Source organism: Leuresthes tenuis, unplaced genomic scaffold (genome assembly GCF_036924035.1).
Source record: "Leuresthes tenuis unplaced genomic scaffold, fLeuTen1.0.hap1 SCAF_16, whole genome shotgun sequence".
NCBI classification, from domain to species: Eukaryota; Metazoa; Chordata; class Actinopteri; order Atheriniformes; family Atherinopsidae; genus Leuresthes; species Leuresthes tenuis.
The window spans coordinates 1874639-1898206 of NW_027325370.1; the positions used below are offsets into that span (position 1 = coordinate 1874639).

The 23568-nt window shown below is 48.3% G+C and overlaps 2 protein-coding genes across 7 annotated transcripts; both read right to left on the bottom strand.

Moving 5' to 3' along the window:
- Positions 1 to 331: 331 nt before the first annotated feature.
- mrgbp (MRG/MORF4L binding protein) lies at positions 332 to 6461 on the bottom strand. Of its 3 annotated transcripts, none has more exons than XR_011907867.1 (6): positions 6255 to 6461; positions 4052 to 4173; positions 3894 to 3975; positions 3711 to 3785; positions 1821 to 2705; positions 332 to 1628 (listed from the first exon to the last, which is right to left on the bottom strand). XR_011907867.1 is itself a non-coding variant. In XM_072367067.1 (5 exons), exons 1-5 carry the CDS (start codon positions 6394 to 6396, stop codon positions 2488 to 2490), a joined length of 639 nt encoding a protein of 212 aa, XP_072223168.1. In that variant the 5' UTR covers positions 6397 to 6461; the 3' UTR covers positions 332 to 2487. The 3 variants fall into 3 exon arrangements, 1 of the variants encoding a protein (XP_072223168.1); XR_011907866.1 differs by having other exon boundaries at positions 332 to 1744; XM_072367067.1 differs by having other exon boundaries at positions 332 to 2705.
- A 507-nt stretch (positions 6462 to 6968) lies between these two features.
- Positions 6969 to 23000, bottom strand: hm13 (histocompatibility (minor) 13). 4 transcript variants are annotated; one of them, XR_011907865.1, is made up of 12 exons: positions 22620 to 23000; positions 16901 to 16999; positions 16716 to 16798; positions 16546 to 16634; positions 15668 to 15753; positions 14833 to 14958; positions 14525 to 14582; positions 12977 to 13097; positions 12798 to 12900; positions 12301 to 12386; positions 7842 to 8549; positions 6969 to 7811 (listed from the first exon to the last, which is right to left on the bottom strand). XR_011907865.1 is itself a non-coding variant. In XM_072367061.1 (11 exons), exons 1-11 carry the CDS (start codon positions 22842 to 22844, stop codon positions 8480 to 8482), a joined length of 1146 nt encoding a protein of 381 aa, XP_072223162.1. In that variant the 5' UTR covers positions 22845 to 23000; the 3' UTR covers positions 6969 to 8479. The 4 variants fall into 4 exon arrangements, 3 of the variants coding, with proteins under 3 accessions (XP_072223162.1, XP_072223163.1, XP_072223164.1); XM_072367061.1 differs by having other exon boundaries at positions 6969 to 8549; XM_072367062.1 differs by lacking the exon at positions 22620 to 23000 and adding an exon at positions 21484 to 21556 and having other exon boundaries at positions 6969 to 8549.
- Between the last annotated feature and the right edge of the window lie 568 nt (positions 23001 to 23568).

Sequence of the window (23568 nt, forward strand, 5' to 3'; positions counted from 1 at the left end):
ACACTTCAGACGCCCTGATATCTGCTCCCAGGAACAGGAAGAAGGAGTTTTACACCTCAGACGCCCTGATATATGCTCCCAGGAACAGGAAGAAGGAGTTTTACACTTCAGACGCCCTGATATATGCTCCCAGGAACAGGAAGAAGGAGTTTTACACCTCAGACGCCCTGATATATGCTCCCAGGAACAGGAAGAAGGAGTTTTACACTTCAGACGCCCTGATATATGCTCCCAGGAGCAGGAAGAAGGAGTTTTACACTTCAGACGCCCTGATATATGCTCCCAGGAGCAGGAAGTTTTACACCTTTAAATGAAAGAATAAAAGGAAACGTTTCAGATCAAAGTTCATCTTTAATGTCACAAACATCCTCACATCGTAATCATCAATAAATTAAGACCCTGCTAAAAAAAAACACCCCAAAATAAAAACAAAGTTAAGATTTTAACTTAATGGTTGAATCCCCCCCCCACCCTCAGAGTAATGAGAAGAAAACAAAGAATTTACCAAAGTTCAGGAACAAAAGCATCAGACTCGCACATGAATCCAGAGAAACAGACGCACAGCGCTTTATCGAACAGTCTGATCATCACGAAGCTTCGCCGTCTCAGAACAAAACCCAGAAACCACCCGGTTCCTTCCAGAAAAGACTCCACGACCAGCCGAGTGTCAGCTGGAAGTGAAACGGAGGATTTAATCATCTGTTTGGGATAAAGGAGACGGGACCAGAGGTTTAAAACCCGCCATGATGTTTATTATCGGACCTGCGGGCCACAAATAAACAGCGACGGCAGATCCTAAACGCCGAGCCGAACCAGGGGATCAATAAAAAAAGAGCGTCCCACATTGTGCCGCCGCTGACCCATAATGCACTGCTCCGCACCACTGACATCAAAGACAAGAGGTCGGCCGGATTCATGAACAAACACCAGCTGATTCCCATATTTTACCCTTTACTTTGCCTGACTAACTACTACAATACCCATGAGCCTTTGCGGCAGCTGCTGAGGAGCGGGTCTGGTTCTGAGACAGTGGGTCCTCGGGTCTGTTTGACCCGGGTTTGAGGAGGAATCAGCTGTGTTCCGAGCCCACAGGGCGCCGTCACATGACCTGTGTGGGCGGGGCCACTTCTTACAGCTGATGGCTCAGGAATGAAGCCTGAGAGTGAAACCGGTCAGACCCGACCCGTTCAGAGTGGAACCGGTCAGTGGACCCGACCCGGTCAGTGGACCCGTTCAGACCCGGCCAGAGTGGACCCGGTCAGAGTGGAACCGGTCAGTGGACCCGGTCAGTGGACCCGGTCAGAGTGGAACCGGTCAGACCCGGTCAGTGGACCCGACCCGGTCAGTGGACCCGTTCAGACCCGGCCAGAGTGGACCCGGTCAGAGTGGAACCGGTCAGTGGACCCGGTCAGTGGACCCGGTCAGTGGACCCGGTCAGAGTGGAACCGGTCAGACCCGGTCAGTGGACCCGGTCAGAGTGGAACCGGTCAGACCCGACCTGGTCAGTGGACCCGGTCAGTGGACCCGGTCAGTGGAACCGGTCAGACCCGACCCCATCAGTGGAACCGGTCAGAGTGGACCCGGTCAGAGTGGACCCGGTCAGACCCGGCCCGGTCAGTGGACCCGACCTGGTCAGACCCGCTCAGAACCGACCCGGTCAGAGTGGACCCGGTCAGACCCGACCTGGTCAGTGGACCCGGTCAGAGTGGAACCGGTCAGACCCGGCCCGGTCAGTGGACCCGACCTGGTCAGACCCGGTCAGAACCGACCTGGTCAGTGGACCCGGTCAGACCCGGTCAGAACCGACCTGGTCAGTGGACCCGCTCAGACCCGGCTCAGCAGGGAACAGAAAACAGACTCGGCAGACGTCAGCCTGGCAGATGTTAGCACCTCTGGGCTGTGACAGCGGTGCTGTTCGGGTCTGTCAGTGTGTTTTCCAGCAGGGTCGGGGTCCGGTTCTGGGTGGTAAAGCAGACCCGTTCGGACCTCTGCTGCTGAGACTTCAGAACTAAGCCGCTCACGTGTCTGAATGTGAAGTTAAACCAAGATGCATTCTGGGAGACGTAGTGAACTTCAGTGAAAGAACCAGATGCCAGAAGAGCAGCTGTTCATCTGTTGGACAGACTCAGACTGCGGGGTTCTGCTGCAGAACCCGATGGAGGAACCCACCGCGCTCTTCCTCAGCTCCTGAGCAGCAGGAGGTTAACGGGGGCCTAACGATGCTGTCTGGTACTTGGAATCTGACCACAGGAGATGGTCTGAGGAACAGAGATGTGATCAGGACGGTTCGATCAGCCTGACAGGCGGAACTCAGGGACACACCCACTGTCCAGCTAAACACAAAAACAACAACACACACATTCTGTGGTCGGCAGCTGCACCTTCACAACAATCACCCGGGTGTCACTTCCTGCTGCCGTCACACCGGCAGCCAATCAGAGTGAAGGAGCACATCGCGGTCATGTGACGCAGCAGCCGGTCCGGCCCTCATGTGCGCCTCCTCTTGGCTCCTCCGGGACTCGCCGGGTTGGAAGACGACAGCAGCTTCTCGGCCGCCCGGCTCCTCTTCCTCTTCTCCGCCTCCTTCCCTCCTCCCGCCGCCGCCGCCGCTCCGCCTTCGCTCGCCGCCTTCTCCTTGTCTCGATCTCGCTCCTTTTCCCGACTGCTGCTCGTTCGCTCCGACATCTTCACAGAGGAGTTGCTCCCTGAGGAAAAGGCAAAGGTCATCGGTTAGCGTGCGGCGGAGCCGTTCGCCTGTGACATCATCAGCTGAGTGGTTGCTAAGCTACAGAAACAGGTGGTTTCTACCACACCTTCCTCTCTGCTCCAATCAGAATTCACAGACTTTTCATACAAAGCATGCAGCTAATAATGTGTGATGTCATCGGTTAATCAGTACGAGCCCGACGCCTTTAAACGGTGAGTTAGCAGTTAGCTGTGTTAGCAGTTAGCTGTAAGTTAGCTGTGAGTTAGCAGTTAGCCGTAAGTTAGCAGTTAGCTGTGAGTTAGCAGTTAGCTGTAAGTTAGCAGTTAGCCGTAAGTTAGCAGTTAGCTGTGAGTTAGCAGTAAGTTAGCAGTTAGCTGTAAGTTAGCAGTAAGTTAGCAGTTAGCTGTAAGTTAGCAGTTAGCCGTGAGTTAGCAGTTAGCTGTAAGTTAGCTGTGAGTTAGCTGTGAGTTAGCAGTTAGCTGTGAGTTAGCAGTTAGCCGTAAGTTAGCAGTTAGCTGTGAGTTAGCAGTTAGCTGTAAGTTAGCAGTTAGCCGTAAGTTAGCAGTTAGCTGTGAGTTAGCAGTAAGTTAGCAGTTAGCTGTAAGTTAGCAGTTAGCTGTAAGTTAGCAGTTAGCCGTGAGTTAGCAGTTAGCTGTGAGTTAGCAGTAAGTTAGCAGTTAGCTGTGAGTTAGCAGTTAGCTGTAAGTTAGCAGTTAGCTGTAAGTTAGCAGTTAGCTGTAAGTTAGCAGTTAGCTGTAAGTTAGCAGTTAGCCGTGAGTTAGCAGTAAGTTAGCAGTTAGCAGTAAGTTATCAGTTAGCTGTGAGATAGCAGTTAGCTGTGAGTTAGCAGTTAGCTGTAAGTCAGGAGTTAGCTGTAAGTTAGCAGTAGATGCTAATCAGAACGAGCCCGGCGCATTTAAACAGCGCCATGGAGCTGGAGCTCAACCTCAGCTTTAGTGAAGTGAAGCTACGCGTCAGAAGCAATCAGCCAATCAGACGGTACCTTCTTCATGCGTCGCCGGAGGATCTCTCTCCATCCTGAACTCCTCTTTGGTCTCCTCCTCCGAGCCCAGCTTCCCTGCACACACAACAAGCGTCAGCCATCATTTCCAGCAGCTTCTGACCCGCCACAGCCAATCAGAAGCCAGCTCCGGCCGCAGAGCGGCGTGCTCACAGACTCACAAACCTTCTTTGACCTCCTGGATGATGTCAACAGGCAGAGAGAAGCTCTTCTCCGTGTTTGGGAACGGCAGGATCTCCGACTCGTGCTGCGTGTCACACAAACAGCTCGGTCACACACCATCAGAAGCAACACAAACGTGCACAGAGTGGGCGTGTCCTCACCAGCGCCTGCATGTCATACATGGTGCCCAGGTGGTCCCAGATGACGGAGGACGACACCTGCCGGCCGATGTTCTGGCTGAACTTATCTCTGATGCAGATCATGTGGAAGTGTCGGTTGACTCCTGCAGACAGAGGCGTTCATTTACTGGGGAAGTGTGAAAGACGTGCGCACGTCACGTGCAACAGCAGAACAGCCCGGGTCAAAGTGATGCCACGCTGCTTCGGCCACCCGGTGGACTCAGAGCAGAACTACAGATTTAAAGCGATTTAACAGGTCAAACTGGTGATTTAACAGGTTAAAGTGGTGATTTAACAGGTTAAAGCTGCGATTTAACAGGTTAAAGTGGTGATTTAACAGGTTAAAGCTGCGATTTAACCGGTTAAAGTGGTGATTTAACAGGTTAAAGTGGTGATTTAACTGGTTAAAGCGGTGATTTAACAGGTTAAAGCGATGATTTAACCGGTTAAAGTGGTGATTTAACAGGTTAAAGCGGTGATTTAACAGGTTAAAGCGATGATTTAACCGGTTAAAGCGGTGAGTTAACCGGTTAAAGTAGCGATTTAACAGGTTAAAGTGTTGATTTAACAGGTTAAAGTGGTGAGTTAACCGGTTAAAGTGGTGAGTTAACCGGTTAAAGAGGTGATTTAACCGGTTAAAGTGGTGAGTTAACAGGTTAAAGTGTTGATTCAACAGGTTAAAGTGGTGAATTAACCGGTTAAAGTGGTGAATTAACCGGTTAAAGTGGTGAGTTAACCGGTTAAAGTGGTGATTTAACAGGTTAAAGTGGTGATTTAACTGGTTAAAGTGGCGAGTTAACAGGTTAAAGTGGCGATTTAACAGGTTAAAGTGTTGATTTAACAGGTTATAGCGGCGAGTTAACCGGTTAAAGTGTTGATTCAACAGGTTAAAGTGTTGATTTAACCGGTTAAAGTGTTGATTTAACCGGTTAAAATGTTGATTTAACCGGTTAAAGTGGCGAGTTAACAGGTTAAAGTGGCGAGTTAACAGGTTAAAGTGGCGATTTAACCGGTTAAAGTGTTGATTTAACAGGTTAAAGTGTTGATTTAACAGGTTAAAGTGGTGATTTAACAGGTTAAAAACGAGCCTCGTTCTGTTCTAGCCTTCAGGAGGAAGGTTGGAAATCAGCCGTGGCGGCACAATCCACTTTTAAATGGCGTCCTAAAGCTGTTACTGCCTGGAAAATCCTCTTTTTTGTGTCAGTGGCTCATATTTTCTCGTCTGATCTTACAATTGTTACCGTTGTTGTACTTTGTGTAAATTAAATGCTATAAAATTAGCTTTGTGATCCGGTCAACAAGCCAAACTTTAACTTTGAGACTTTCTATCTAATCCAGATGTGCACATCCTGTAAACTCTTCCCTGAAACACCTGCACCGTGTTAACTTTGTTAGTTAGAAAACGCTGCAGAAGCAGCAGCTTTAACCATTTTAAATGACACGACCAGAGTCTCAGAATCTGTTTTCTGGAAGCATCTTTGTATGCATCTGCATGATCTCTCCAAGGAACTAAATGAATGTCGGGCTGCAACATATGAGACAAACATCCTCCATTACTGTTGGAAACTGTAAGCAAATATAAGCAAGTTTCAATGAAATCCTGTACAGATGATGTCAGAACAGCCCTGGACAGGTCACCAGGTTCTTTTTTTAATTAATTATATAGATTAAGCTTCTGAAATGAAAGCCACACGTTATGTTTCCATATGGAGGAACTTTAAGTGAAAACTGATGTCTTATTGTTTTATTCTAAACACTTATAACTGATGTAACATGGATTGACAAAAGGTTTTCTTCTTGCCATATCACTGAATGTTCTATGACATATAATACAGGGTATTTTTTGTTTTTTTATTTAAATGTTACACTTTGTGTCTGAAATTAAAGGATGATGATGAATATGATCAATAATATGATGATTAATATGTAGCTCGGGAACAAAACGACGGACGAACCTTTAATTACTTCAACACGTATATGATTAATTATCCCTCCAAGAACATAAACGTCAACAATACGTGCTTTTTAAAATGCTTCTGAAAGTCTCAGAGGCCTTTCAGGGGCTTCAGGACGGTCCTCAGTTTGTGAAACACGGACAACAACCGAGAGCCTTTAGCCGCTAAAGCTAACATGATAACAACCAAATGTTAGCATGCTAACATGCTAACATTAGCTTCAGTCTTACCGACGGGTTTGTGTCCGATCATCGCGTGGAACAAACAAACCTCCACCTCGTGGCTCCACACCACCGAGTCTTCCCCAGATGCCAGACCCGAGTCTGGGGGCTTCTCGTCGGTCTGGCTCAGCGTTACATCTGCTTCCCCCATCTTCAACTCCAATGTAAAAACAGGCTAAAAACAGGAGCCTTCAGGCCGAGACCCCCCCGTCGCTGCACTGGCAACCGGAAGTACACGAACACTTCCGGGTATTCAAAACAAACAAACAAAAAAACTGTCACAGTGCTGCGCTTTTTTAAAATGTATTAAATTTTTAATTAAAATCGTAATATTTTGTTTAATATCCACTTTATAATTAAGAAAATTTGCATGATATAATTAATAATAATTAAAAAAAACATGGCGTACATATCAATACAGCAGAAAAACTGAATAAATTTGCTCTAAGCAATAAAAATATAGCCTTTGTTATTTCTTTAACTCCATATTCTGTATGAAACTGTCAAACATAAAGGGTTTAAACCCATCTTTACTAAACGGGATGCATCCTGCTGATCTCACATCAACACAAAGTCGTCTAACCTGATTCTTTTAAACAACCAGGCTGTTTTATTCAATGTTGGAAGACTCCAAACAAGCAGAAAAATCAGGCCGACTTAATCTTCTGGAAATACCTGAAACAGCTGATCAGGATGCCAACAAACACTCAGACTGACTCAGAGTTATGCTTCTCTACATGGTGATTAAAACACCAAAAAGGTTTATTGCAAATAAAATAGATTACAGTCGTGGCTGTGAAACAACCACCTTCACAAATACAACCAGAGAGGAGAAGAAGAGAAAGAAAATACATCATATTCAAAGTGATGTGGGGCTACTGAACTTCACGGAGCTGAACACGGGCACGATCCTTTTGTGTTTACATCAAAATACAAAACTGTGCATCTTTTAAAGCATCATCAACAACGTTGTGAATAATGATGTGAAAAAAATAATACAAATGTCTCAACTGCTGTTAAATTCTCACTTTTTTGTTAACTTCTCTCAAGTAAACTGACTTTTGACTTAATTCCACCAGTTTTACACAAAGCTTTCAATCCAGCGCAGTCTGTGAACGTTGCATGATGGGAAATGTGGTTCCGGCAGCAGTTTGAAACGACCTGCTTCAAACTTTAAAAGAGGTGCGACACTAAACTGATGAAGCAGCCGTTTAATTAGCTAATAATTGGACTGCTTCTGCTGTTTCTTGGTCACAAAACGTTAATCAATCATTCAGGAAACTGGTGGAATCGATCAATAGCTTCTTCAAACTGATCCATCAGCTTCAGGATGCTTTTTCTTTGAGGTTCAGTCCGACTCTCTTTGCTTGTTTCCCTTAAACTCGTAAACCGACAGAAAATTAAGGCTGAAAAATGAAAGTTGGGAGTTTTTTTTATTCAACTTGTTGCAGCAGGTAAACGTTCACCTGAAGAAGAGCTGAACTCAAGGAAAACCTTTGGTCCCGATAGTTTATGATTCCTCGTTTAGCCTCAAACTGAACCCGTCTGGTGGGAATCTATCTGCTGCTGAGTCACACAAAGTGTTTCCAGACGCACCGCCAACAGGTAACCGTTCACATTTAAATCCCCAAACTTCTACAGCAAAATAAAACATCGTAAAATAAAACATCGTAAAATAAAACATCGTAAAATAAAACCGAGCCAGAGATGATGATAAAGCAGAAGGCAGAATGAGCGGCGGCGAATAAACCAGGAAGCAGAGACGGCCGAGCCGCACCTGCGTGACGTCGGGTCGGGAAGACGAAGCTCGTTAAAGTTTAAAAGAAGAAGAAGAAGAACGCCAGGAGCGCTTGTTTCACCGCGGAGGCTGAACCAAGCGCTCCTTCAAACAGCTTCCCGGCCAATCAGCCGACGGGCTGCAAACACACAGGATCAGACGTGATGATGCAGCGGCGGATTCTAAACCTGGCCCCTCCCCCCGCGGCGCCGGCTGCGTGTTCCTGTGCGAGTGCGGCGGGAGTCTCGGCGGTCGACGATGAGATGACCTTCGGCACGGCGGTTGCCATGGTTACCGGAGACAAACAGGTTGGCACCACAAACCCCGTCGCCACACCCCCCCCAACAATGACAAACAGGAAGCTGGGCGAAGGCGTGAAGGGGAGGAGCTTCAGTGAAATGTGGCAGCAGCAGGTGGGATGAGGAGGTGGGGGGGCAGAGGAGGACAGCGGCGGATGCTATTGGTCCTTCTTCTCCGACTCAGAGTCCTCTTTAGCCCCCTCCTCCTCAGGAGAAGATTCCTCGTACCTGCAGAGGAGAAGAGGAACATTACAAAGGAAAGGACCAAAACTCTACTTCCGTCTCTGTGATCTGTTCCCAGCCCCCCAGGAGCCCCCCCAGGAGCCCCCCCAGGAGTCTCCCCAGGTGCCCCCCCAGGAGCCCCCAAGGAGTCCCCAAGGAGTCCCCCCAGGAGCCCCCCCAGGAGTCCCCCCAGGAGCCCCCCCAGGAGTCCCCCCCGGAGCCCCCCAGGAGTCCGCCCAGCAGCCCCCCAGGAGTCCCCTAGGAGCCCCCTCGGAGTCCCCCCAGGAGCCCCCTCGGAGTCCCCCCCGGAGCCCCCCCAGGAGTCCCCCAGGAGCCCCCCAGGAGTCCCCCCAGGAGTCCCCCAGGAGTCCCCCCAGTGGCTGTTCAGGGTCCATCAGGAACAACAGGTAAACATTCCCTGTCACATGGTTACCCCCCACACTACAGAACTGTTAGCCCAGCGATCCGAGCCGTACAACCACGGCGCTGATTCTGAACACCGGGTCTGACCGGTTCAGGTCAGGTGAGTTCAGCTGGGGGGGGGGGGGGCATCGGGTGAGTAGGTGGCCCGGGACAGAGGGCGTGACTCCAGGTGTGATGTAGCCAATGAGGAATGAGGAACCGTCTCATCAGCTGAGCTCTACGGACTCCAGGAGGTTCTGAAGGTTCGTACAAACTGGGCCGAGTGAATATTTGAGTCATGTTTAAACTAAATTTAAACTGAGTTTGTTGATGCTGCCCAGGTGGAGCTGGTGGGGTGTTAAAGCGAAGGTGAGCAGGGGAGCGATGGATGGAGGATGGTACTCGTTTTGTTGGTGGGCTTTTTACCTGCCCAGGTGAGACAGGGAGGTGGGACTTAAGGCGGGGGCGGGGCTTCTACATGGAGGTGGGCTGTAACCGACGGTGGCGCGGGGAGGAGCCTGTCGCCATAGAGACGGTGTCCATGGAGTTAGCCAGGCTTGCAGGTGAGCCACTCACGGTCGGGAAGGAAGTGAGCCTGGGAGAACCAGGAAGTACTTCCTCTGATGACTCGTAGCTACGACCAGGAAGAGCAGAGATGAGGAGGAGAAATGATTAAAAAAGGTAAGAAATGTGGGGGTGAGGATGAGAAATAAAAGATGAGAGGAAAAGAGAAAGGAGGAACTTGGTGAATATTCAGATCTTACGCTCTACAGATCAGTTACTGCAGAATCTACAACTGTGGAAAGGAGAAGCTGCAGAAAACGAGGAAGAACCGAACGAGCTCAGTCAGCACTGCATGAGTCCAGATTCATCTGAGCTGGACCAAAAGTCCAAAAGGAACCTCCACCTTCAGCACAAGAGCAACAAGGAGTTCTGAAACAGTCCCTCAGAGTCCGAATCCACGGCGGATCAGTGGGAAACGGCTCCAAGAGGCTGAAGACTGAGCTCCGTTATACCAAAGTTCGCAGCCATGAATACAAGTGGAACAAAAGTCCGTCCAGGGCCAGAGAGAAGGACCACCGACCGACCCGCCGCGACTCCACACAGCAGCAGAGGTTCCGGTCGGGCCTTTTAACGGTTCTGGACCCGAACATTCAGCGCCAGTTCACAGCAGCAGAGGTGAAGGTGCAGTGGCAGGACAAGGTGTTGCTGCACATGAACAACAGTTTATGTGTTTATGGGTTTAACTGCATCATTGTTTCTGAGGAGAACTTCTGGAAGTGTGAGAATGGTGAGTAACATTGGAGATGGATCTGTTAGGTACTGTAATGAGTGGGTTTCCCTTTTTCAGCGTCAAATGTTCAAATAGCAGCAAAATTAATTTCCTCAGATGGCAGCTAACAATCCGCAGGGCTAAAGAAGCTGCTTGTTTCTTTGTAGTCAGCCTGACTGGTACAAACGGACCGTACCGTGGTGCAACAGAGGGACCGTACCGAGGTGCAACAGAGGGACCGTACCGAGGTGCAACAGAAAGACCGTACCGCGGTGCAACAGACGGACCGTACCGCGGTGCAACAGACGGACCGTACCGTGGTGCAACAGAGGGACCGTACCGAGGTGCAACAGAGGGACCGTACCGAGGTGCAACAGAGGGACCGTACCGAGGTGCAACAGAGGGACCGTACCGAGGTGCAACAGAGGGACCGTACCGCGGTGCAACACACGGACCGTACCGCGGTGCACCAGACGGACCGTACCGTGGTACAACAGAGGGACCGTACCGCGGTGCAACAGAAAGACCGTACCGCGGTGCAACAGACGGACCGTACCGCGGTGCAACAGAAGGACCGTACCGCGGTGCAACAGACGGACCGTACCGAGGTGCAACAGAAGGACCGTACCGCGGTGCAACAGAAGGACCGTACCGCGGTGCAACAGAAGGACCGTACCGCGGTGCAACAGACGGACCGTACCGCGGTGCAACAGAGGGACCGTACCGCGGTGCAACAGACGGACCGTACCGCGGTGCAACAGAAGGACCGTACCGAGGTGCAACAGACGGACCGTACCGAGGTGCAACAGACGGACCGTACCGCGGTGCAACAGACGGACCGTACCGCGGTGCAACAGACGGACCGTACCGCAGTGCAACAGAAGGACCGTACCGCAGTGCAACAGAAGGACCGTACCGCGGTGCAACAGACGGACCGTACCGCGGTGCAACAGAAGGACCGTACCGAGGTGCAACAGAAGGACCGTACCGCGGTGCAACAGAAGGACCGTACCGTGGTACAACAGAGGGACCGTACCGTGGTGCAACAGACGGACCGTACCGCGGTGCAACAGAAGGACCGTACCGCGGTGCAACAGAAGGACCGTACCGCGGTGCAACAGACGGACCGTACCGCGGTGCAACAGAAGGACCGTACCGTGGTACAACAGAGGGACCGTACCGAGGTGCAACAGACGGACCGTACCGTGGTGCAACAGAGGGACCGTACCGTGGTGCAACAGACGGACCGTACCGCGGTGCAACAGAAGGACCGTACCGTGGTACAACAGAGGGACCGTACCGAGGTGCAACAGACGGACCGTACCGTGGTACAACAGAGGGACCGTACCGAGGTGCAACAGACGGACCGTACCGTGGTGCAACAGACGGACCGTACCGTGGTGCAACAGACGGACCGTACCGCGGTGCAACAGACGGACCGTACCGAGGTGCAACACACGGACCGTACCGTGGTGCAACAGACGGACCGTACCGCGGTACAACAGACGGACCGTACCGTGGTGCAACAGACGGACCGTACTAACTTGGTTTCTGCACAGTTTGAGGCTGCTGGGACCAGCCTGCACTCAGTGTAGCTGAGCTGGTTACGTACAGCTCATGGTGGTTTGGGTTTCCTCATTCTGGTCCAGAATGAAAACTTCAGAGAGTTTAAAAGCTTCAGTTCGTGTCCATCAGAACGGGTGTGAGGACACTTATTGATTTCACGCTCCTTTCACATTGCTTCTGTTCCATAACTGAGCTGATTGAAATACTCCAAACATGTTTGTGATTTTACAGAATGGACCTGCTGATGTTCTGCTTGTTGCTCAGTTGACTGTGATGTAGGAGCAGCGAACAGATCACAGGTTCCTCAGGAAGCCTTTTCTCAGGCCGCCACAGTCAGTAAGAATTTGTTCTTCATAACTTCTCCGATTCAATAAAGGTTAAAGATAAGCAATGGAGTAAAAACACAGAACCAGCTGTTTCCAATAGAATTCTTTAGTGTGCTAAAGCACCGACGTTCATTACCTCCATAATGAGAACCGGTGCCCCGATAATAAGCAGGTTACCATGGTTACTCACCTGAACATCTCCGTGAGCTCTCCTTTGAGCAGCGCTACGATGACGGGGAAACCGACGCAGGCGGGGACCAGGTAGAGCAGAGCGGGCTGCGGAGAGACGACCAGCTGATCAATACTTTACATTCATCGCCTTTGACTTGTTAAACGTGGCTTCATTAGAGCTTCAAACATCATTTAACATCAAATTAAAGTTACTGTCAATCCAACCAACAGATTCAACAACAAAAGGAGCCGAGCGTCTGTTTCACTCGTTTCATTTGGTTTGTCCGGTTCAATAAAAACTTTATTCCAAACCTACATGATGTGTCATCTGATCAAAGCTTTAAAAGGCAAAAAGGACATATCACACTGTGTCATTATTTACTGAACAAAACTAAGTGAAAAACTCGTGTTTCACTGTGAGAACGAGTCAGAATATTTATTCAGATGATGCAGCTAATTCCCACCAGAAGGAAATGTGAAATCCGACTTTACGGCGCCTGACCCGGCGCCTCGTACCTGTGCGTGTTTGAAGGTGTGCATGACGAAGATGGTGAGGCCCAGTCCGAAGATGTAGGCCAGGAAGCTGGAGTAGAAATAAGTCCTGCTGTTCTTGTTTAAGCTGCAGACACAGAGACGGATCCGAGTGAAAACAGAGACCTCTTCATCAAGGCCTGAAAAAGAGGGCGAGACGATACCTGACGTCGAAGCGCAGCAGCAGGGCGATGAAGATGCCGGGGATAACGATGTCTCCCAGCCCCAGCATGGCAAAGTTACTGGCTTCAAGTCCTCTCTCCAGCAGGTCCTGAGGAAACACCACTGGAAGGCAGAGAGACGCCATCAGAGCGGGAATCAGACAACTAATGCCTCACAAACATCTCTACAACAGGGGTGAAATGACCGGGTCACGGAGCTCAGCTGTGAGGGTCCGGTTAAAACGAACAAAACCCCGACTAAAGCTAAACCAAACCTTCCCTCTCCCTCATCTTCCCTGCTTCTCTTCCTGTCCTGTTCTGTCTCAGACTTTGCTGCATTGCTCTCAAAACTAAAATCATGGAATTGGTCGACTGACAGAAGCTCGGGTCCAGGTGAACCCGCCGGTCCTGATGGAAAGTTCGCCGCTGGCTACATGAGGGACTCCTGGGAGCAGTGGAGGGTCGTAAGCCCGGCGATTCTTTCTGTTGAGGACATAGAGGATCTTTACACATTCGGAACCATGGTAACGGGCTTTCTGCTGATTGGATCAGGCTTTGCTCTGGTGCATCGAAAAATTCGGAGGTCAGATACAGCGGTCCGACATGATTGAAGCAGTGGGCGGAGCTATTGGCGCTCAGACTGTGGTCATTAAGTGCAATATGGAAACATTTTGGAGAAGCTGGTGGCTTTGAAAAGGCGTTTGGATCGTTTCCGTGACCAGAACCAGACAAACAGAGTGAGTCGTGTCCATTAAAATGCGACGACTCGCCCCAACTCATCCATTCATTTTATATACCGTCAGTCAGGTAGCGGGGGGGCTGGAGCCTATCCCAGCAGTCATTGGGAGAAAGGCGGGGTACGCCCTGGACAGGTCGCTATCACAGGGCCACATAGAGACAAATGAGACAAACAACCACACATGCTCACACTCACTCCTACGGACAACTTAGAGTCACCAATCAACCTGACATGCATGTTTTTGGATGGTGGGAGGAAGCCGAAGAGAACCCACGCATACACAGAACATGCAAACTCCAGGGATCGAACCTGGAACCCTGAGGTGACGGTGCTAACCACCACTCCACCGTGCCGCCCCCTCACCCTAACCCAACAATCAGAACCTAATCTGCATTCCTGCTCCTGCTGCTGAAACAACTCTCCTGAAATCGCTGCTGCGAGACGCTCTGAGCTGCCCCCCCCCCACCTTCCCTTTCTTTCACGGACACCTGGTGATTGTTGACTCCGACTGGGACCCAATGAAGGACGTCTCCATGGCAACCTGCTGTGGCACCACGATGGCATCCTGTGAACTGAGCCAGACTCTCTGGTCTCACCCCCATCCCACGCCTTCGAGTTGTTTTTACGTCTTTATGTGTGAAGCGAGCAAATGTTTGCTGATGTTTTGACTTCTATGGTGGATGATGAGCTAAAGTTTGCTGTTGATGTTGAGGTTTTCTCTTCTCTGTCCCCCCCCCCGCCCTGTTGCAACTCTTTAATTGGGTGTGGACCCGCTCACATGCACAGACACATCACCAGTCTCACACACTTACATTTGATTGGTGCCTCAAACGACTTAGCAACCGTTACCATGACGTTGGTCCCAAACACCTGAGGAGGGAGAGAACAGGTGTGAATGAGAGTGAAACTTCAACGTTTAACAGTTTCTGCTCTGCAGGACGAACAATGACATCATCAGCTTATGTAGTCATGTGACTCATTTATCATCAATGTCTGCTTTCACTTCTCAGGATTTATTTCATGGCCGTATTGATCTACATATTGATTAAAACGTCTGATTGACGGTTGGATCAGAGACTGACTGATGAGGAGGAGGAGGAGGAAGCTCGTCTCGTCTCACCCAGAACACGTCGTAGACGAAGAGCCCGCCCAGCAGGATGCAGCCGGTGCTGACGTTGTTCAGGTGCAGCAGCTCCACCCCGTTCAGGGCGAACGCCAGGCCGAACAGGTTGTTGGCGATCCAGTGCTGTGATGTCACAACAGACAGGTTAGTGGCTGCTCCGTCCGAACAGGTGATTTAAACTCATGTGACCGGTTACTTATTTATGGAGGACCGGGTCTGATCAAACCTAAAATTAAAGGGTTCACTAATAATAATAATGAATTAATGAGATAATAAATGAGAGGATAAACATTATAAATGTATATATGTCTGATTTAATTTAAACAGTTTTCTTTTTTTAAGGTAATTTAATGATGTATAATGATGTAATTCTTATAATTTCTCAGTATATAACGACATATTTTTTTTAATTTCTCAGTATATAATGACATATTTTTAAATTTCTCAGTATATAATGACATATTTTTTTAAATTTCTCAGTATATAATGACACATATTTTTAATTTCTCAGTATATAACGACATTTTTTTTAATTTCTCAGTATATAACACATTTTTTTAATTTCTCAGTATATAACACATTTTTTTAATTTCTCAGTATATAACACATTTTTTTTCATTTCTCAGTATATAACGAAATTTTTTTTCATTTCTCAGTATATAACGACATATCTTAATATTTCAATAAAGGGAAAAGTAAAGAGGGTTTCAACACAAAGTCAAATGAAAGCAGAAACAGAAGAATCAGATTTTTCTGCATTTGTTTTGGCAGTTTCGGTCCTCCATACCGACGCCATCAGCCCCCACACAGGTGACTCTCAGTCAGACTTTACCTTTTTGAGCAGGTACCAGACCCCCACCACGCTGCTGATGACCAGACACACCAGGTTCTTCGTGTCAAACTCATAATTCACTATTTCTGTGGAGAGATGAAAGACTGGGTCACATTTTAAATAAGTGAACCATGTCAGAGTCCTGCCTCAGCCAGCGAATCAGAACAGAATCAGTTCCCGGAGGGGTCAGCTACATTTTTATTGATCAGTTATTAGTGGGGTGGGGGCATCGGTTCTCTGACTCTTTGACTTATATTTTTATCGATCAGCTGAACTTTCCCGTCCTGGTCAGCCGATTTATGCTCCCAGGAGCAGGAAGAAGGAGTTTTACACTTCAGACGCCCCGATTTATGCTCCCAGGAACAGGAAGAAGGAGTTTTACACCTGCTGGTGACCTCAGACGCACTGATTTATGCTTCCAGGAACAGGAAGGAGTTTTACACCTGCTGGTGACCTCAGACGCCCTGATTTATGCTCCCAGGAACAGGAAGAAGGGATTTTTAAAGGAGTCCACTGAATAAACCCAGGCTGAGGCTCTGTTTGACACATTTTCAGAGCTGTAGAAGCTAATCTGCCTGAGGTCAGTAATGCTAAAGGTGAGGAAATGTTATTCCTTTAGCATTTAAACTGATTCCTCATTCGACCCAAAGCAAGCTTCATGTGGAGCAGAGGATGGAGGTGAAGCTAAATATGGATGATGTGAGGCACCGTTTTTCAGCCAAACTGACCAATTACTTTGAGCTGCTTCAGTGTTTCCAGGCGAAAAGTTTAAACCCCGAAAAGCTCTACAAATAAAGTAAATTCACCTCCAAACTCTTCAAAGCAGAAAGCAGAACAAATAAAAGCGAACTTCCCGGTCGGGTCACACATCCTCTCACCTTCTTTGGACTCTCCGGAGCCCTGAGTGAAGAGCAGCTGGTACTGTTTGTTTGGTATGGAGGCTGGAAAGACTGCGGACATCAGAGGACTGAGACAGAGAACAACCCATCAGGCCGATGAACGTTATTGGAGCGTGACGGGTCATAAGTCAGAGTGTGTGGCGGCTCACCTCATGGTGTGAGACAGAGCCAGGACGCCCAGAGCGAAGAAGTAGACCGACAGCAGCAGGTTGATGTACTCTTGAGAAAAAACCTGCGTTTCAACAAAGGTCCAGTGAGAAACAGAGCTTTCACCCAGCCGGTGCAACGCTGGGCCGGAGGCCCCTGCAGGGAGGCCCAGGAGACCCCGACTCACCTTGAAGAAGAGGTAGAGCCCAAACAGGGTGCAGCTGGCGATGATGGGAAAGCGCGCGGCGTCCCGACTGGTGATGGTCTCCGGCATGTCGGCGGCGTTCTGAGAGGAAGAAGAAGAGCAGAGAGAGGATGAGGAGGGGAGATGAAGGCCGAGGGAGACGGGGAGGATTAAAAACACCGAAGAAGAAAGTAAAGTTGCATTTTACCACCAAACGAAGAGAAACTGAAAGAGACCCGAGTTTATGTTCAGAATCTGATGATAAACTGTCTCAGAGGTCATCGAGTTTTAAATGTTCATCTGTTTATTTGGTAAAATGAACCTTTAAAACAACACTAAAGCAACTTCTTCTGTAGTTTAGTCTGTAATCAGTGTTCTGAAATGTGAGCGAACGCAGCCACCGGGTGATGTTCCTGTCACCAGAGAAGAAGAACTTTAAAGATTTAAAGGCGTTAAAATGTTTTCTGAGGTCTTACTGACATGTGAGAGGCAGGTTTTAATCAAACTGCCTGCTGGTTTAAGCACAGCGGCTCTTCTCTAACCCCTGTTTGGAACAGGGTCAGCAGGGTTTTTCACTCTCAAAGGCAGAAAAAAGGCGTTTTCCATCATATGTCCGCTTTAAAGAGGCAACTGCAGGCTTCACAACACCATCAGTGAGCTTTAATCTCAGCTGACACGAGTCATCTATGGACCCATCAACCAAAGCCGCTCCAGTGCTGCTTCTGGATCCAGTTTTAAGAAGGCTCCGACTAACCGGGGATCACACCAAAAGCGTCGTGAGCGGCCAGCTGCCGTTCATTTTCAATGTAAGCTGGCGTTGTGAGCTTCATGAGCTTCTAGAGCTTCTAGAGCTTCGTGAGCTTCGTGAGCTTCATGAGTTGAGAAAGGCTCAACTTTATGCAAATGAGCAGTGACACGACGTGACGACAGCCAATTAGGGCCGATCTGAATTCCAAAGGTGGAAAAAAAAGGTGGGAAAAATGCGGGAAAAAAGGCGGGAAACGGCAGAGCGCAAACACAAAGAAACACAAAGAAGGCCCAGAGTACGATCCATGGTGAAAGAGGGAACCGATGTATGGATGGATTATTATATATATATATATACTAGTTGCTATACATATAAGCCCCGCCCCTTTGGCCGCTTCCGGCAGCAGAAGAAGAAGAAACGGCGGGTTGTGAGCCCCGATTAGACGACATTCAGACTGCAGGCTCTAAGATTTCAGTGTGAACGGGTCACCGACTGAACCCCCGTTTGGAACAGGGTCAGCAGCTAACACCAAGTTTTTCACTCTCAAAGGCAGAAAAAAGGCGTTTTCCATCATATGTTCACTTAAAAGAGGCAACTGCAGGCTTCACAACACCATCAGTGAGCTTTACTCTCAGCTGACACGAGTCATCTATGGAGCCATCAACCAAAGCCGCTCCAGTGCTGCTTCTGGATCCAGTTTTAAGAAGGCTCCGACTAACCGGGGATCACACCAAAAGCAGCGTGAGCGGCCAGCTGCCGTTCATTTTCAATGTAAGCTGGCGTTGTGAGCTTCATGAGCTTCATGAGCTTCAAGAGCTTCTAGAGCTTCAAGAGTTGAGAAAGGCTCAACTTTATGCAAATGAGCAGTGACGCTACGCGACGACAGCCAATTAGGGCCGATCTGGATTACAAAGGTGGAAAAAAAGGCGAAAAAAGGCAGAAAAAAGGTGGAAAAAAGGCGGAAAAAAAGGCGGGAAAAAGGTGGGGAAAAAAGGCGGGGAAAAGGTGGGAAAAAAGGCGGGAAAAAGGTGAAAAAAAGGCGAAAAAAAGGCGGAAAAAAGGTGGAAAAAAGCGGAAAACGGCAGAGCGCAAACACAAAGAAACACAAAGAGCCCAGAGTACGATCCATGGTGAAAGAGGGAACCGATGTATGGATGGATTATTATATATATCTGCTAGTTGCTACACATATAAGCCCCGCCCCTTTGGCCGCTTCCGGCAGCAGAAGAAGAACAAACGGCGGGTTGTGAGCCCCGGTTAGACGACATTCAGACTGCAGGCTTTCAGATTTCAGTGTGAACGGGTCACCGACTGAACCAACCTTCGGCCCCAGATACAGGAACCATCCCCCAAATTAAGTCCGGCTACTCGCTGGTTTCCAGCTGCCCAGGTGGTGCTGTCGACCGCCATGTTTAGAAAAGACGGACGCAGACGCTGATCGTCGATCGATAGAGACGCAGAAGGCCGTACCGATCCAATCAATATCCGATTAATGATCCCTGAACACTCAGAACTGGAAACGACGGACTCCATGTGACACGCTGTCATGAATCAGAGCCGAAGAACTGGTGTCAGTTTCCAGATGAGTCACATCAGGTCACTTTAAACACCTGGAGCAGCTGTGCACGTGATGCTGTGCACGTGATGCTGCTTCTGTCCTGTTTTCAACCTGCTCCGAGATACTTTGACCCTTCCTCTTCTTCTTCGTTGGTGTTCAACGCCGCTTTCAACAGAAACTTTATTGTTCTGCAGATAAAACTCTTCACATCTGTTTCCACAGGCTCTGAGCCGTCAGGTTGCATTCAAACAGGCTGGAGTCTGAAAAGGCAACAGATCTGAGGAGTTCTTCACAGGAAACAGCTGCTGGATGAAGTCAGGACAGCAGTCTGAATCTGAGCGATCAATAATTAAACCCAGTTCGTATGGATAAAAACACAGAAGTGTGAGGCTGTTCTGGGATCTCCCAGAGAAAAACAAGCTGTGTCCCAATAACCAAACATCTGCCTGGAGTTCACCTGGTTTACCCCGTGGAGGTTTGTCCTTGTGCAGCAACACGTGAGCCGCTGTCAGCAAACAGAGAGTCACCTCCATCTATATTCTCCTCCGTCTGCTCCCCCGAGACTCAAAGTGGGACAGAGCAGGAGGCTCCACCAAAGCTGCTCTGATTACTCAGCTGCAGGAACATTCATTATTTATCAGGTAAACTGGGAAACATCCACATAAAGAACAGATAACTGGAGACTTAAGATCTGTCAGTGAGTTAAACACAGCACCGGAAAACCTGTTAGAGAGCAGAGCAAAAACTCCAGATTGTGTGATAAATCAGTCGTTTACTTTCCTGATCAGGTTAGACTCAATTTATGTTTAGATGTGATTTAATGTCCAAGAGGTTTGTGACATAAATAAAACGGTTTTCTGGCTCCTTTGTGACCAACAGCCTGTGAAAAACAGCAAAGAAAACACAGTTTGACAGACAGAAAATAGGATTTCTGCAGCAACAAGGAAGCTCTGAAGCTTTCACAGTTTTTCTTTGGAGAATTTCTGCTTTTCCACTCATCTTCAGTCCTTGTTCCTGAACATTTTCAGTGTTTTTTCTTTGTTCAGCCTTAACTCTGACCTTTGACCCATTCAGGCAGAAAAAAGGCTCCTAACTCAAGGGATGAACCAGTGTTGTGTCGACACAGAACAGACAACTTAGCAAAGAAGCCATTTTAAACTGGATCTTTAGGCTCTTTGTTACAAAGACACATAATTTGTTCCCATTTCTTTAGCTGCATCTATGAAAAACAGCAAAGAAAACACAGTTTGACAGACAGAAAATAGGATTTCTGCAGCAACAAGGTGATTCCCAAAGAGCTATTAGCTGAAAACTTGGCATATCTCAGCATGGTGTGCAGTGTGTCCTTAAAACATTTGAGGAAACTGGACAAGTGGAGGACAAAAGAAGAAGTGTCAGGCCTAAAAAACTATCACCAGCAGATGAACAGGATCTGAAAGTGATGTCCTTAAGAAAGAGGAAAAAATCCAGCTGTGACCTGACAGGACCTGAGAGATGCATCTGGACCTTCAGCTGATCCATCTACTGTTGGCCCAAGCCTCATCAGAAATGGTCTCCATGGAAGGGTGGCTGTCAAGAAGCCGTTCTTAAGGAAGGGAAACAGGGAGAAAAGGCTGAGCTGTGCCAAATGACACAAGAAGTGGACTGAAAATCAGTGGCAACAGGTCTTATGGAGGGATGAATCCTCCCCAGAGCCCGGACCTCAACATTATTGAAGCAGTGTGGGATCATCTGACAGAGAACGGAACAAAAGGCAGCCCACATCCAAAGAAGAGCTTTGGGATGTCCTTCAAGAAGCCTGGAGAACTATTCCTGAAGACTCCTTAAAGAAATGACAGAAAGCTGGTCTCAGAGGGTTCAGGCTGTGTTGGAGAATAAAGGAGCTCAGACCAGAGATTCACTTTAAAGCTGCTGAGAACTGAGAAAAAACTCTGTTTCTGCCTCAGATTCTGGGTTTATGTTCATGTTTGAACATGTTTCAGTGAATCTCTGCAGCTGCTTCCTGTTTTATATAAAAATGAAGCTGATCAGGCCTGAAAAGGGAGAAATAATAATAAAAATAACTAATCTGCATCCTTGATTCCATCAGCAGGTTGTTGTTTAGTCACTGACTGATTAACTTAACCAGAACCAGAACCAGAAGCAGAAGCAGAACCAGAACCAGAAGCAGAAGCAGAACCAGAAGCAGACACACGTGCACATGCTGCAGTCAGCCTCCTGTGGTGTTGGTGTTGTGTTGGTGCTGAACAGGCAGCGTGTAAAATACTCTCATATACTCACTCTGAACCCAGAATCCAACTCATTTTCTCCCAGCTCCTACAGACAGACAGACGGACAGATGGGTGGACAGACAGATGTGCACACACAGACAGGAAAGAGAGGATCAGATCGGCCACGAAGAGGACGACAGGAAGCACGACCCACAATCAACAGTCAACTTGTTCAGCCTTTTTCTAACTGTGCTGCCATGACCTTTGACCTTTAACATGCTAACTGAGGCCTGTAGAGTCTGAGATGTAGCTCTGGGCTTCTTCACCTTGGGGTGAACTTGCTGGGACGTCCACTCCTGGGAAGATTGACAGCTGTCCTGAATGTTTTCCACTTGTGAATAATCTTTCTCTCTGTAGAATGATGGACTCCAGATAGTTTGGAAATGGCCTTATAACCCTTCCCAGACTGATGGGCAGCAGCAGCTGCTTCTCTAAGATCATTGCTGGTGTCTTTCCTCCTTGGCATCGTGTTAACACACACCTGAATCATCGGTTCTAACTTCCGGCTGCTGCACTGAGGATGTGAGGCGGTTTTTTCATCTAAAACACAACTGCGCATGCGCGAGGAAACCCCAAACGCGCTGGAAGTACACGTCCTCCTTCACGGCGCTGCTTTACTGTCCTCGGGTCAGCAGGTGTGCGCCTGGCTGTTGGTTTAACAGACGTCATGTATGACGTCACACACCTGCTGCGGGACTTTCTGTGACCCCCGTCAGGATGGCGTCTGTCCAGGTGAAAATGTGCCGCGGACAGAGAAGTAAACAAGCACCCACAGACAGTGACCACCACGGGACAAATCACGCCACCTGGTTTTCCGACCGTTTTCCAGCCCCCCCAAACACATCAGAACCCGCAGCGTCCAACAAGTGGTTTAGAACGGTTTAAAAGGCCGACCGTCAACTGAAAATAACCGTCAACATTCAAACAGCTGGAGCCGCCGCTGGACGCTCACCTTCGTCCCTTTTAGGAGTTTTAACACCCAGGGAGCTCTGTTTAACTCTAACCCCGGCTTGCCTCTGTTCAGTCTTTTGTTTCTTTTTGGGATAAATGTTATTTGACGTTCAGAGTCACTTAGCGAGCCGTTAGCTGAGCTAAGTAGCCGGCGGAGGCTAACGGCTGTAGAAACACAACACCGCTAAAAGTTACCTTGGATTTAGAGCAGTTCACGGACCGCAGGGCTCCGAAGAAGATGGGCAGGAGCGCCATGAACACCAGGCTGCCATAAGCCAGCGCCGTGCCCTCCGGAGTGGCCACGAATTTGGCCGTAGCATTGAGCACCTCGGTCCCGTTGGAGTCCGTGGCGTTCAGGGCGTCCAGGATAGCGGCGGCGGCCTCAGGAGCCGAGGCCGTGGCTTGTTCAGCCTCAGACATGGTTCTTCAAAGCGGGGCTTCAGGGGACTGCTAAGGCTGTGGTGGGTACTGACAGGCGGATGGAAGAGGAAGCTGAAGCGGTTTGGTGCTCATTCATCTACCAGGTGCAGCTGGAGTCCCGATAAGGCCACGTTTCCTAAAGCAGTAAACAGAGAGGCGATGAGAGGATGTCTCACTCCGCGGGATTTCTGGGTATATTGAACAAGCTAGTTTACAAGCTAGCTTCCAGGTAGGGAATGTTGGAAGAGTCGCAATATAAGCAAATAAACACGATTATTATTTTTGAAAAAACATCTGGAAACATAGAGGAATAAATAAGGTTATTTTAATGAAAAAGTATTTTCAATTATTTGGTCATTAATTTCCTGATTTTTTTTTTCACTTCTCTATAAAAATGTTTAAAAAATCTACGATTTATTCACTTTTTTTTTTATGTAAATGTCTTTTTTATGGAGCCCCTGAGTGTAACTTATGATATTTTATCTCATGTACTCTGTCAACAATAAAGTCACCTGTTACAGTTGAGCAATACTGCTTTTGAAAGAGGGTTATTATTACTTAAAACTGATTAAAAGGAGAAATATTAGACTTTGAAATCACTGATAAACTTTAAAACAGACAAACTGATCTGTGTTATCAGTAACTTCAAAAGCATAGTTACCGTAACTCCAATTCAGAGATATTTAGGAATAAATTTAAAAAATGGTTAATTATCATTATTTCT

Excerpts from the sequence above, each read along its gene's own strand:
- hm13 (XM_072367063.1), bottom strand. The coding sequence starts at position 22,844 with ATGTCTGAGGCTGAACAAGCCACGGCCTCGGCTCCTGAGGCCGCCGCC. Across the intron at positions 17,000-22,619 it reads TGAACTGCTCTAAATCCAAG|AACGCCGCCGACATGCCGGA; the intron begins GTAACTTTTAGC and ends TCTTCCTCTCAG. Across the intron at positions 15,754-16,545 it reads CTCCGGAGAGTCCAAAGAAG|AAATAGTGAATTATGAGTTT; the intron begins GTGAGAGGATGT and ends ATCTCTCCACAG.
- mrgbp (XM_072367067.1), bottom strand. The coding sequence starts at position 6,396 with ATGGGGGAAGCAGATGTAACGCTGAGCCAGACCGACGAGAAGCCCCCA. Across the intron at positions 3,976-4,051 it reads TGTATGACATGCAGGCGCTG|CACGAGTCGGAGATCCTGCC; the intron begins GTGAGGACACGC and ends TGTGACACGCAG. Across the intron at positions 3,786-3,893 it reads CATCCAGGAGGTCAAAGAAG|GGAAGCTGGGCTCGGAGGAG; the intron begins GTTTGTGAGTCT and ends TTGTGTGTGCAG.